Raw genomic sequence first — 13,519 nt, 5'->3', positions numbered from 1 at the left:
TGAAAGAAGAATTTGTCGAAAACATTCTTCTCTACCCCATTTTCTCCTACTTTCAATAAAATAAGGTACTCATTCATGTAAGCATTCATCTAACTTGATTTCCTTCCTTAGATAACACCAGCTTATCCTTAACTGCTAACAACAGCAACTGTGTGGGTGTTTGATGCACCAAAGTTACATTCCCAGGGCTCATTAAGTCACATCTTTGGATGTAATTTAGGTTGTTCAGAATTATGCACAATATGTTATGACATTTATTTGATGGTATCAGTAACGCTTAATATCCAGTTACCTCACCCTAATAAAAAAAAAATAAATCTCGGCAGCTTTCAGGGGGGTTAGCCTTTCTCTTCTCAGATGCTTTGAGGAAGTTGGCACAAATATTTTCTACAAGCTCCAGCAAATGAACCCAGTGTATAGAAATTGAAGTGTCTAATCTAATCTGTTGAGGGATCTGCACCACATGCATTACCCTGACATTTAAGGTCTCATAGCCAGTGACCGGTTAACCAAATCTGTCACAGTGACAGACATGTATTTCTACGTGCTGTGCCACAACTTAATCTTTCAGGCACAGTTTAGGTGAAGTGTGTTGTAGCACAGTGACTCAGAGTCTATAATGTCTTTGATGAAGAAATTTCCAGATTGGTATTAAAACAGATCACTTGTGATCACCATATTTGCAATAACTTCTCCCTTAAGCTCTACGCAACAGATCAGCAGTTAGGCTGTGTAACGCTAGTTATCTCTACAATTACTGTTATTACTACGTGTTGCTACAACCCTCCACCTCTTCCCTTTTCCCTGATACCAGCGTCTGTGACAACAACTTTCTGGAACTGGAGGTTATTTTGGAAATGGCTGCTTGGTGACACGCCTGAACTTCTGAATTACCTCTTTTGAGACTGTGTGATTACGGTACGTCACACTGTAAATCTGCTATGAGTCAGAACGCTATCTGACATCTCCGGATGCTATAGTAAAATACAATGTTGTTCATAACGGCAGTGCATTTATTACTTTTAACTGAGGGACTGAAGGAATTTCCCCAGCACGCTGTGATTTCTACCATGTTGTTTTCGTCTGCAGTGTTGTTTGCTTAACAGGGACAATAATTTTTAAGTTGAACTTGTCTCCAGCTTTCCTCACTGGCTCTTTCCACCTGTGGCCTCCAGCTCAGTCTGGTGTGCAGAGCCTCCAGAGCTGACGGGTGTGGTGGTGCATGCAGACGTTGCCATCTCTTCCTTTCTGCAAAGCAGGTTTGCTCCATCAGAGCAAACCATTGGTAGAACACTGGTCTTTTGTCAATGAAGAGATGCTTCCGCAGGGTACAGTCTTTGTAGGCTCTTCTAAGCACAGCTAAATCCTCTGGGACAGGCTGGTGGAACTACCTCCAGCTACCCTGGGGCAATGAGAATGTCCAGAGGAGCAGGCACTCTCCCCACAGTCTACACACTTCATCCCACCCTTTCACGGCCTTCAGTTTTATTAGCCAGAGTCAGCCTTTGCAAAACTTTTTCCCCTGGAGGGTTTGTTGTGCTTCTAAAGCCTTTCTGCCAGCCCTCATCTACCCCAGCCAGTAGGTCTGCCTCTTGGAAGAAAAAAAACACACACTTTTGATGGAGAACAAGAGACTTCCGCCACCGTGACTCAGCAGCAATTATATTGCTTTTAATGCAGAGTTTATTACGAAGTTCCAGAACAGGAGCTGTGAAAACCCAGTGCGTAAGCTTAGCAATTCTGTTGCAGCAAGGACTAAGTCATGACGATTGGGATCTTGGCAGTAGGTCCAGAAACACATTGAAAACCGGCGCTGGAAAGCAAGGATCACCGTTCTACCAACAAAGCCTACCAACACTTTTAAAATCCAGGTTGCTATATTCTGTGCCTCAGGCTGAAAAATTTAATCCCAGATCAATGTGATCCGCTAATGGGTTCAATAAGGCCTCTCAAAGCTTTAATACTCTGAATGAAATGCCCCCTCCCCCCATGGCTGCAATTACCGCCACTGATGGTGATAACACACCCCCTGAATCTAAGTAAAAGCAGCTGAGATGTTTGTGACACTTGGGGCAGACTTCACAGGCGCACTTTAAGCGTTGCTTGAAAGAGGTCTTAATGCACTTAATATATTTTGAGGTTGCAAGTAACAGCATTAAATAATCACATAGGGAAGAAAGAAAACTTGTTAAAAGCTCCCCAATTTAAAAGACACAGCATGGTGCACAGGCTCCCATTCTTCTGGGACAGCATGATGTGCCACTTGATGGAAATCATGAGGAAACAGTTATATAAAGGGCTGGCTAGCAGAAAAAGGAGGTACAACATATAAAAAAAAACATTCTCTTAAAAAAGGAAACAATCAGCTTGATGGACCCAAACCCTTTCCATAACTTCATGCCTCTGTATCCCATGAATTATCGGAGATGGTTTCGGTGCATTACCTCCCACAGCTGGGTTTCTGGCCGGGGCCATTTATCTGTCCCACTCACTCACACATTGCTGCTCCCTGCTCAGGCTGTGCCCACCTCATCTCTTGCAGGCAGCACCCCGTTGGTTCCAGGCCTGCCCTGAGGGCGTCCCTGTTCGCAGCGCGCTTTGTTTTGGCGTGTGTTTGTTACCAGTCCGTGTGTCGTCCTCCCCCTCCCGTCCCTCCCCCGTCCCCTGCCGTGTTTCAGTGGCTTGCTTTGGTTTTGCTTTAGGGGGAGCCGAGCGAAGAGCTCCCTGTGGGTGTCCGCTCTGATGGTCAGCGAGGGGGATACCAGGCTCAGGGCAAGCGGAAGCGTGGCACCCCCAGCCCCGGCATCCCATCCCCAATGGCACTGACCCCCTCTTTCCTCCAGCTGACCTATGCTGGGGGGTGTGGAGTAAAAAGAAGAAAAAAGGGGGGAGGGGGAAGGAACATGAAAAGGAGAACGGGAAAGGGAAGAGAAAGGGAACAGTGCAAAGGGGATGAGAGAAAGAGGGAAGTTTAGAAATGTAAAAGAAAGACAAGTTAAAAGGAAAAAGAAACGGCAGAAAGAAGAAGGGAGGAAATAAGTCGGGAAGATCAAAGAAAGGGAAAAGGAAAACGGAGAAAGGAAAAGGGGGAAAGCGGCAAGGAAAAAAAAAAGCCCTTGGAGAGGAGGGTTGTGCCGAGTTAGCGGCAGCAGCGGGGCGCGCCCGGCCCGGCGCCCCGTCCAGCCCGGGCCGCTGCCGGTGCCGGTGCGGCGCCGCCCGGGGAGCGGGGCGGGAGCGCGGGGCGGGGCGGGCGCGGAGGGGCGGGCGCAGGGCGGGCCCGCACGCAGGCGCGGTGGGAGCCCGGGGCGCCCCACGCGGGCGCTCCCAGAGCCTCGGCGGCGGCGCCCGGCTCGGTAGCGAGGGGAGCGCCGGCCGGGGCCGGGTGGGAGTCGGAGCCGCGCTAGGGCCGAAGCGCCGCGGGAGAAGGGCGGTAGCTGCCGCGCCCCGCTTCGCTCCGCTGCGCTCTGTCCGCCGCTCGCCCCGCTGCCATGGGGTAGGGGGCGGCGGAGGCGCGGGGGGGGACGCCGTCAGGCTGCGGCCGCCGGCGGGGCGCGGAGGGGCGCTCCGCGGTGCCGGGTGGCGCGAGGGGCAGCTGCGGCGGGGCTGGCGCGACAGGCCGGACACGGGGGGCTGCCCCGGTGCGAGCGCGGCGGCGGCGGCAGGCGGAGAGATGATCGCGGAGTTGTTGAGCAGCGCCCTGGGGCTCGCCCTGTACCTCAACACCTTGGGCGCCGACTTCTGCTACGATGACAGGTAGGGCGGGGCCGGGCGGGCTGGGGCTGCCCACCTGCCGGGAGTGTGGCGCTGGCGGCGGCCGCCCCCCTCGGGGTGCCCGGGGCGGCGGGGGACGCTCCCGGCGGTTCTTCTTCGCTCAGGGTGGCCGCGGCGGCGCCCGCCGCTCCCGGCGCTTTGACAGCTCCCGCGCGGGCTTGGTCCCCTCCGGCTCTTCCCGGCGGGCAGGGACCCGCCGCTTTAACTTGGCGTGTCCCGGGCCGATCCCACATGCGCGGTGTCACCCGGGGCGGCGGGATGCCCGGCCGCCTCCCGCTTCCCGCCCCCTCCCTCCGCCGGGACCGAGCCCCGCGCGGGAAGTTGCCGTGCGCGGTCGGGCTCCTCCGGGCGGCCGCGGGGACCGGAGCCCCTCCGCCGGCGGGGTGGGAAGCGGCCGCCCCTGGGTTGGGCTGAGCTCCCTGCCTGCTTCTCTCCTGCACGTACCTGCCCTTCGGAAGGTGCTGAAAAGCGCTGTTAGCGGCCGGGGGGAAATTCCAATTTGTGCCTTTTCCGGTGACTAAACCCGATCACAATTAAAGCAGATGCATAATTAAAATGTATTAGGGAGAACAGCACGCCTGGCTAAACTTATTAACCGTCCCGGGGTGTTTCATGCTCCATTGGAATTAAACCATCCAAAAAGTGAGCACGGATTGACTTTGACAGCTTTTCATCAGCCTCTCTCCCCTCTGTGGCGAGCCACCGCCTCCCCTGGGTGCGGGCGGGCAGCTGCCGGCGGGTCCGCGGCGCTGCTCGGTCCGCCGAGGGAGGCAGCGCTCTTTGAATCCGCCGAGGTGGCGGTAGCAACCGGTCGTCCCGGCGGGCGGGGGGGGGGGGGGTGCGTGTGCTTGAGTGCCTCTGTGTGTGTGTGTGTGCACGGTGGGTCCCTGCCTCCTGGCTCGGGTGTGCGGTAGCCAGCCAACTCCCCGGGCAGCTGTCGTGCGAGGTTAGCGGCTCGGAGCCTTGGGAGGGCGGCGAGGGAACAAGGTGAGGGTGGGATGAGGGATGCGCTTGGGAAAGAAAGACGTTCCCGGGTGAGCGGAACTCCCCGGCGCGCTGATGGGATGTGAAAGGGCCAGTTGTGCCTCTGCTTAGGCATTTGCCTTGGGGAAATAACCTGCCCGTCCTGGAGTCAGTTACTAAACTTGGAATTTTCCTCCCTTAACGCCGTATTCCGGTGCACCTGCTGTGTTTAAGGATCCGTCACCGCTTTCCAGAATCTCTTTCCCCCGCCCTCTTCCCCCCGGTTTTCAAGGTTGCTACTATTACACCTATTATACTGGAAGTAAATGTCAGGCGGTGGTCCCGGTCCAGGTCTCTGGCAGGGAAGTCTGGGTCGCAGAATGTGGCGGCTGGGGCTTCGGTCCTTCGGGTCATTTACATGCACTTGAAGCCTTGTGAAGCAATTAAGCGCTTTCAGGTCTGTGTGAGCCTTCCAACTACCTACAGTGGCTTTTTTCTTAAACCTGTTTTAACATTTCAAAACTTCATTCAGAAACAGCAAAAGAAAGAAATAATCTGCTGTTACCCTGCGATGCAAGCTCAGAGTTGGATCAATAGAAAGCAGTGAATATTTTGACACACTGACACTATTTTAAACCCCCCAGGAGTTGTGGAATATTTACGTAACCCTGAGTAACATATGTTGCAATGTTTAGGGAAAACTGGGCTGGGCTGTTTAAGGACACACTTATAAGCCTGTCCCGCAGGCCTGTTCAAACTGTCTGGGCGTAGAAAGCAATGGGAAGTACTACCTGGTGTTACTGATGGTGAAGGTCAAGGTTACTCTTGATCTTGCCCCAGCGTGCTTCAGCGCAGCTAGAAAATAGTGATATTAGAGAGTCATCTTGGGAAGGGTGGGAAAGATAACCACATGCTCTCTTCCCTAGTACTAATCCCGGACCGTTTGAAAGGTGTTCTAACGTACTGCTTTGTTTATGTGTTTGCCTCCTAACTAAAGAAAGTACTTCTCATTGAAACTAAGATTTAGTCATTCACTGGAGCGTTTTGAAAGCCGGTTAATGGCATTTCCGTACTCAGGGTCATCTAATTAGGATGTTTGTCAACTGCAGTGCAGGAAGGGGCGAGGCAGAAATGGCTGTTGCATGCTAGAAATTTTTGAACAAGAAAGGGTTATCTCTGCTCAAAGAGGCAGGCTCCTGGACCCAAAGTATTCCTTTAACTGTAATCACAGAATCTCACTGCCCCGCAGGAGCCGGCTTGAAACGTAACGCTGGAAAAAGGAGGTCGATGCTGGAGCTGCAGGACACAGCCCTCCATGTGGGAGATGGATCACGCTACTAACTTTAAGTGAATCAAGATTGTGCATTTAAGCTGGGAACCTGCAATGTTTTGTTTCAGGAGGGCAGCAGATTGCCGTAGCTTTTTCTGCTTCCTTTGCCATTATACTGAAATTACATCAGACTTCTTTTTTTAATATAGTGATCAAGCTTACTATATAAAGGGTGTCTGTAATTGCTTTCTGTATTTTTTTATGTAGGTTGGGTAAGATTAAGGGGCATCGTAAAAACTTCTTATAGCAAAATCAATTTCCCAATGGTAAAACTTAATATTTTAGCGGCTGCACGGCACCAAACCAAAGTCTGTATGGACAGTGATATAACAAACTTGCTTGTAGTCTGGGGTTTATGACTCTGTATCAAAGGATTCAATATTTTATTTCCCACCCTTCACCCAATTAAACTGAAATTGAATGGATTTAAAGCCCAAGGAAGTTGAGTAAGCAAATGTATACGCTTCTTACTTTTCATCATTAGTCTGCCTCACTTGTTTCTTTTAGGCGAGACAGCTAGGTGGCATGTACGTAATAAGTGCAAACATGTGATCTTTTTGATCAATTGATTTATTGATTACCCTGAATGAAAGTGACAGCCTACAAACCTGAGAGCTAGTGTGAAGAAGAGACACTGCTTTTTTTTTTTGTTTTCCTTTTTTCCCCTTTTCCTCCAGGAAAACACAAGGAAACACAAGCTTTGTCACCCTGTTCCCTGCTACTGTAATTCTCTCAAACAGCTGAGATATTTTGTAGTTACATGTGTAGATTGATAGGGGGGAATTCTCCCCAACTCAAAACCTCCTTGTTCATCTAGGGGCAACTAAATATATATATATAATATATAAATATATATATAATGAAATTTATATATATATATATTTCATTCTTTCTGCGTATTTGTTTTACTTGAATCTGGGTGCCGCGTGCTGTAACCTGAAAGAAGAGATGAATGCATGAAGAGCGGGGGAAATATTTAGGTGCTGGTCTAATGCCACAGTGAGCTCACACTGCTTGTTAATAAAGGTTTATTTATTGCTAAGCAAAATCATCTTGGAACTGATAACAAGGGGTCGGGAGAAATGCAATTTCCATTCCTGTGGATGTATTGAAGGTCTTGCTTGTTGCGCTGTGTTAAATCCAGCTTCTTGACAGATTAAGGGGGGCTAATCTCTGCACATGCAGTTCTTGTTTCATGCTAATGTCTACCAGTATTACAGGAGGGAAACCCTTTGCTGCAATTAGGCTGACACACCCGTGTAATTATTTTTCCCTGCCATTTAAGCCCCCCTAAAAGTAGGCAATTTGACCCGCGGGTGCCTCGCATTGAAGTTGTAGTCCTTCATGTGACCTGTGCTAAATGAGACAGGTCACTGTCAGTTTACAGCTGGGGTGTGGAAGATTTAGTGCCTTGCGTGTATGAGGTCAGGCGTTGCTACAGCCAGCACGTCAAAAGCAACTCATCCATTGAGGTGTTCCTTCCTACTCCCAAATGTCAGAAGAAAGGCGTATTTTAAGAAGAGTGTTAGTAGGAATTTTTAACCTTGAGTGATGTATTTTTCTCTCTGGCACGCTGACAAAATTGGTGCTCTGGAAAATACGAACAGATTTGTCAGTCTCCAAGCAGGACTCTTCTTCCCTGAGATGTAGCACTGACCAATTTTCTCTAGCTTATGCTGCATTTTATTTAGCAGGCCTGAATGGGGCAGCCTTGCCGATGGTAGGAAATATCCAAGAGCCTTGTTTCAAAGTTGCAGGGAGGTACTGCAAACTGCACAGAAGAAATCCTGATAAATGCTTTCAGCCTGTAGTGTCAGGCTTGCATCACTTAAAAACAGGCTGAGCCCATACACATTCTACAGTACCTCTGTTGGATCTGCCACATGAGATTTAATCTAGCAAGTGACCCAAATACGTGCACTAGAAGAACAAGTATAAGTACACTGGGGAAAATTGCTTGCCATCTGTCTCCTTGTTGTGTGTGTATATTTGATTATTAATTTACATCTCTGATTTTTATGGCCCCTTTTTGTCACCTACTCTTGGTTTTTCAGCTCTGAATGCACCTCTGCAGTAGCTCTCAGTAGATCCAGTTTGCAGGTGGCTGCAGCCTTCTGAATTCCAGCAGGGAGGCTGGTGGTGGGGAGAAGCAGGGAGACAGGGACTTGAGTGTTTTCTTTGTAGTCTTTTCCCTTTGTCCCTCCTGTTGCACCTTGTCTGTGGTAATTTCAAGTTACCATAAAGATAATTTGTGTATGACGCAGGGACTTTTATCTGGAGAGGATGTTTGAGTAACTGAGTCAATGCAGTTTTCAGGTACTGTGGTTGAGTATGAAACAAGCAAACCAGTAACTGGTTATCTAATGCGATGAATGTGTCATGATAATATTCTATTAATATGGTATCAGTTCCATTTTTAATGAACATCATCTGAAAATAAATTTGGCTTTTGATTTAAAAGATGTTTCCGCATAAAAAATTTGTGTTGAATGTAACACTTTGATCAAAATATGAAATCTTAGTTTCATCAAAATAGGTTTGTTTTGGGTTTGTTTTTCTTTTTTTTCTGCGTAGAGATGCTGTAGTAGAGAGGTTTTTGGAAGCAAAAAAAAGAAATTATGTCCCCGCAGGCTTTATTTTAAGATTCTTGTTGCATATATAACACTAACGTAAACTGTGTCACTTCTGGTAGCTGGTTGAGAGAATAAATTCATGACTGCTAGCAGATGGAGAGTCTCCCTGAGTCGCTGACGGGATGCGCCTCATCTGCAGGAAGTTTCTCCAGCACACAATGGACTTACAAATTCAAATAATCCACTTTCTCCAGCATCTCCCATATGTATTCCAGCTGCACTTCTGCATCCTTTAAGTTTGCCAGAGTGAAAGTCGCTCAAAAGGCTCAGAAGTCTCTCATCTCAATTTGTTAACCATCTGATAGCTGCAAGAGTGCTGAATTGGAGCTCCTTTGCCTCCTTCATCTGGAAGTTTGCCTTTCCTGTGTTGTTGGCTGCTGGGATTTTTTATTTTTTATTTTTTTTCCTCCTCCTGTGAAGTTGACTGAAGCAGACTTTGCTGTTTGTTTATGGAATTTCTTTCTTTAGCTGAAATATTTGATGCTGAATCTGTAGATGCAAGCCTGCTGGCAACCTGCGGTGAAAGTTGCTCCAGACGTACAGTTGGAGAAGCAGACTAAATCTGAAGACAGAGATTGAGATGCTTATTCTTACTGTTATTTGTGTAAAAGCGAATGTGCTCTTGGGGCCAGTGTTTATGGTTAGATATTTTGCATTTTTATTTCTAAATATTTTATAGGCTTGACAGCTTTGGTTTAATTGTCTTTTTGAAAAAGAAATCTTTTTAAAACATCCATTTTCTTCAGGGTTTTTTAATGCCTAATTTTTGTCTGAAACTTGAAAGATAGAAGTGTTTTATATGGCGAACCCTAAGCTGAAAGTTCTTTGTTCTCCAACACTTCAGCCCTCGGGGTTTTAAATTAATTTGGGAATTTCTCTTGATTCTGGATGCCTATTGTTTGCCTTTGAGGCTTGGCAACCTTTGAACTCCTTGTGCTTTCCTGCTTGGGGTGACTGATCTTATAAACTCTCCTTATCTTCCTTAAAGTGGGAGCTTGTTCTGTGGGTAGGTTATTTATGTCAGGTTGGCACTAGAATTCATTTTTTATACACGAGATTTTAGGTCGTATTCCTGCAGTCTTGGGATAGTCCTCTAGATTTGAGATGTTCCTCTTGCTTGCACAGGAGGTCCCTTCCTAGTAAAAGGGTGTATATCCTGTAATTTTTTTCCCTGGTTTGCCTCTTCACAGAACTCCATACTAAAACATTTTTCCCCAGAGGGCAGCCAGTTGCTGAATGAAACTGAAAGAGCTGGAGGAAATTGGCTTGGGGAATCACGCTGTAAATCTCACTCAACATGTTGACTCTTCTGCTGAGTTTGCTGCTTCCCTTCAGGACTGCTGAAATACAGTGCAGACCTGTGAATGGCTCGTAACAGGTATCTCCAAAGGCAGCAGTATGAGCTTTGGCTCTGTCTTTGGAGGATGCTTCAGCCTAGCATAGGGTTGCTGGTGTTTGTATATAACAGCTTATTGTGAAAGAAGGAAGCATGCTGGATCACTGGGGTGGTAGCTAAAGATCAAGTAATCTGTCAAGCTCTCTTTCACCTCAAGGAAAAAGAAAAATGGTAAATCACACTGTTTGAAGCTGGTGAAATTTGGCCACCAGATGCTCTGCCACCCCAGCCATTTGTGGTCTTGTTAAGCTTCAAGAAAGAGAAGAATTAAAAGTAGCTTCCTTTAATATTAATCCTAGGACATCTTAGGCTAGGAATCCTTAGCCTTTGTCCTACTGGCTTCATGAGGAAATTTTTCAAGAACAGTGGGAAGTTTCAGTTGGAGGTAAATAATGCTCATTTGTTGTCTTCATATTCCTTCTTTCCTTAGTCTCTTAATCTTTTTAACTGCTGTTTGTTTTATTGGAAATACTGTGCTATCATCATAAGCTGTTTTGTTTTTTACATCTTAACTCTGATTTTTTTTTTCCAGTGGTTTATTCTAATGGCGCATATTCATGCTTCAAATCAGGCTAATCTCTAAAAACACTTATAGGTGTATATACCATCACCATGGTAAACAGAAGAACAGATTTTTGTTGTACATCTAAAACTTGAGACCAAGTCTTTTTTGGCATCTATCTTCCAGCAGAGAGCTGAACAGGCTTCCCATTAGTCTGCCACAAAGGCTTCTTAATTTATTTGCGGGGGTTGCTGTTGAGTGCCTGGGAGCACTTCCTTTTCTCCAGGAATTAAGCACATTGGCCTCAGTGGCAGCTCCTGGTCCCAGCTGGCTGGGGAAGCTAGAGACTGACAGGTAATTGAATGAGGATTTTCCACATGATGGCACGAACCATTACTGCTAGACTACTGATCTGGTCTGTGGCATCCCCTATTATTCACCAACCTGTCAGTAGACCCAAAAAAAACCCCACCCTGACCTCTGACCCGTGGTTCAAGGGAAGATAGGTTTTTCTGAATTTAGCATCCTGTTTCCAGGATGTTTTTTTCTGAACTTAGCATTACTTTAGGCTATTTCACTAATGAGACGATTGTATGATTTTTCAACTCCTGTGTGTTTTAGTTAGCTAGTCCTAGTTCAGGGGAACAACAGAGCAATTTGTAGCTGAGCTGCCGCTGTAAAGCCTCTGCCAGTGCCTGGGCGCTATTTCCATGCAGCTTGGTAATTGGCGTACTTAAATCCTAAAAAAAGGACTTGAACTCTTGATACAGGGTCACAATTCAGTGCCCAAAATTGTCATGGAAACGAACCCACTCAGTTGCAGCCTAAACCATTCCTAGATCTCTGTCCTGCCGCCTTTTCCACCCCTGTGGCTTTTTACGTGTAACAGTTGTTAACTGGTGCTGGGCCCAGGAACCAGGCTCAGTAGTGCTGCTTCCCCACCATCACCGCAGAACAACCTGCACCCTACATGCTTAGGACGCACTTTTGGTTCTGGAAACCCGTCTTCAAAACTCTCTCAAATACCTAAATAAGAGATAGGTACACCAGCAGTGTTTACCTGCCATCCCAACAGAGATTTCTGTATGTAGCATTTCCAGTGGCTTGGCTACCTGCTCTGAGTAAGTGCGACTAGTTTTAATTGCTTTTCTGAGAATTTTCTCTCCCTCTGATGCAGAGGGCTCTAGCTCTCACTTGAATGGCTCTGTGTGAATCAGATACTTTTCTAAAATATCTTCCTGAAGGAGGCAGTGCCTGGCTGATAAGTGTGTAGGCTTCCAACATTGTGGTCTATCAGGAGCGCCTTTACAGCATCTGGCCTCCAATTTGTGTGCTGGAGTATTTCTCAGTTGATGCTGTTTAAAATAACTCTTAGGTTTTGCTCAGTAACTACTGAAGCTGGTAACAGTTATTTACTTGGATATTAAAAACAGTATGTATGAGTTTCTAAGTATGGGTAAAGCACTAAGAGGGACTGTTTACAAGGGCATGTAGTGACAGGACAAGGGGCTGCGGCTTTGAACTGAAGGAGGGTAGATTTAGTTTAGATATCAGGAAAAAAGTCTTTACTGTGAGGGCCATGAGGCACTGGCACAGGCTGCCCAGAGAAGCTGTGGCTGTCCCCTCCCTGGAAGCATTCACAGTCAAGTTGGATGGGGCTCTGGGCAACCTGGTCTAGTGGAGGGTGTCCCTGCCCATGGCAGGGGAGTTGGAACTAAATGGTCTTTGAGATTCCTGTGATTCAATGATTCTAAATATTCTTCCACTGATGTGGAACATCTTTGTAAGTTGATGTTTATGGTGGTTTTTAAGGTGACAGAATTATTTAGTTGGGGGGCCATGACCCAACAAGTCATTGGATGTCATCCATTATAAAGATCTTTAAGAATTAACACTGGTATCAGGAAAATAAACCTTTCTGTACATAGGGGTCAGCCAAACCCCTCACTGTGGAGTGTCACAGTAAAAACCAAGCCCCCACATCCAGCCAACCAGCACCAAACTATCTGATTTTATCAGAGAGCTCTTTGATGTGGCGTCGTCCAGATTCCAACAGGAGATGAAACACTTCATGAAGAAACAAACACCTTTGTGTAAAAAAAAAATAAATTGTCAGTGTCCTAAAGCTGTCTCTATAATGTAGGCAGAGGTGGTCTCAAAATACTCAGTGCGTGGCTGGTCACTGTTTTGGACCCATGAGTGTCACAGTGGTTTCCCTTGTACCTGCCTTTCAGCCTAGGGTGTTTCTGAGGTGTGTTTTAGCAGGCTCAAAGTTCAAGCTGCTATAAGTGCTGTGATTGAGGATATGAATGGTCCAGTTGAAGTACTTCGTATATTCGTGTCTATACATTTGATAGGCTTCCAGTAGTCATTTGGAAATGAAAGCAAGCAGTTCCATGGTTTATAAAATAGGTCAGTATCTTGGAGGCAGCATGGGGAGAACTAGACCTCTCTTGATCCAGAATATTTTTATTTTCTGCAAATGACTCATTTGTTCCAGGTCTCTAACATAGAAATCTTGAAGTGGGAGTCCATTCTGAAAATCAGCCAATTCTGGGACTTTTCTGACTTTGGTGCCTGGTGTATGTGTGGTTTGGTTCCATAATTTTTGATGGTGGACCTTTGAGAGGGCACAGGAGGATCTCACTGCCCATGTCAGAAGCAGCACATTAAGTCTTATCCTTGAGTCTGCTATTTTGAAGCACGCAGTGCCTGTACCTTTCTGGGCTGTTCAGTGCTGTGTCATTCCTCTTCTGCGGGCTGCTCTGGTTGGTGCTTTCAGACTTTATGTGATATTGTAGCACTACGGTAACATATGAATGTTCTTGGCTTCATTTTACAGCTTGACAGCGTTCCTGGGTTGGGATCGGTTATATTTGGCTGGCTCCTTTGTGTGAGTGGACTAGTACTGGGCTACTTTAAGA

The 13,519-nt window shown here is 47.0% G+C and overlaps 1 protein-coding gene across 1 annotated transcript in view; it reads left to right on the top strand.

Annotated features, from left to right (window-relative positions):
• Window positions 1–3,670: 3,670 nt before the first annotated feature.
• Window positions 3,671–13,519, top strand: part of TMTC2 (transmembrane O-mannosyltransferase targeting cadherins 2) — a gene marked incomplete at both ends in the record, with an annotated part of 250,608 nt that continues 240,759 nt past the window's right edge. Inside the window, one exon of the mRNA XM_084279586.1 lies at window positions 3,671–3,753. Coding sequence (XP_084135712.1) covers window positions 3,671–3,753 — 83 coding nt within the window. The remainder of the gene's footprint in view (window positions 3,754–13,519) is intronic.

The sequence above is a fragment of the Gallinula chloropus genome (genome assembly GCF_964237585.1).
Source record: "Gallinula chloropus genome assembly, chromosome: 1".
NCBI classification, from domain to species: domain Eukaryota; kingdom Metazoa; phylum Chordata; class Aves; order Gruiformes; family Rallidae; genus Gallinula; species Gallinula chloropus.
Note: the sequence above shows the minus strand (reverse complement) of the source record. Positions and strands in the feature narration are given on the sequence as shown.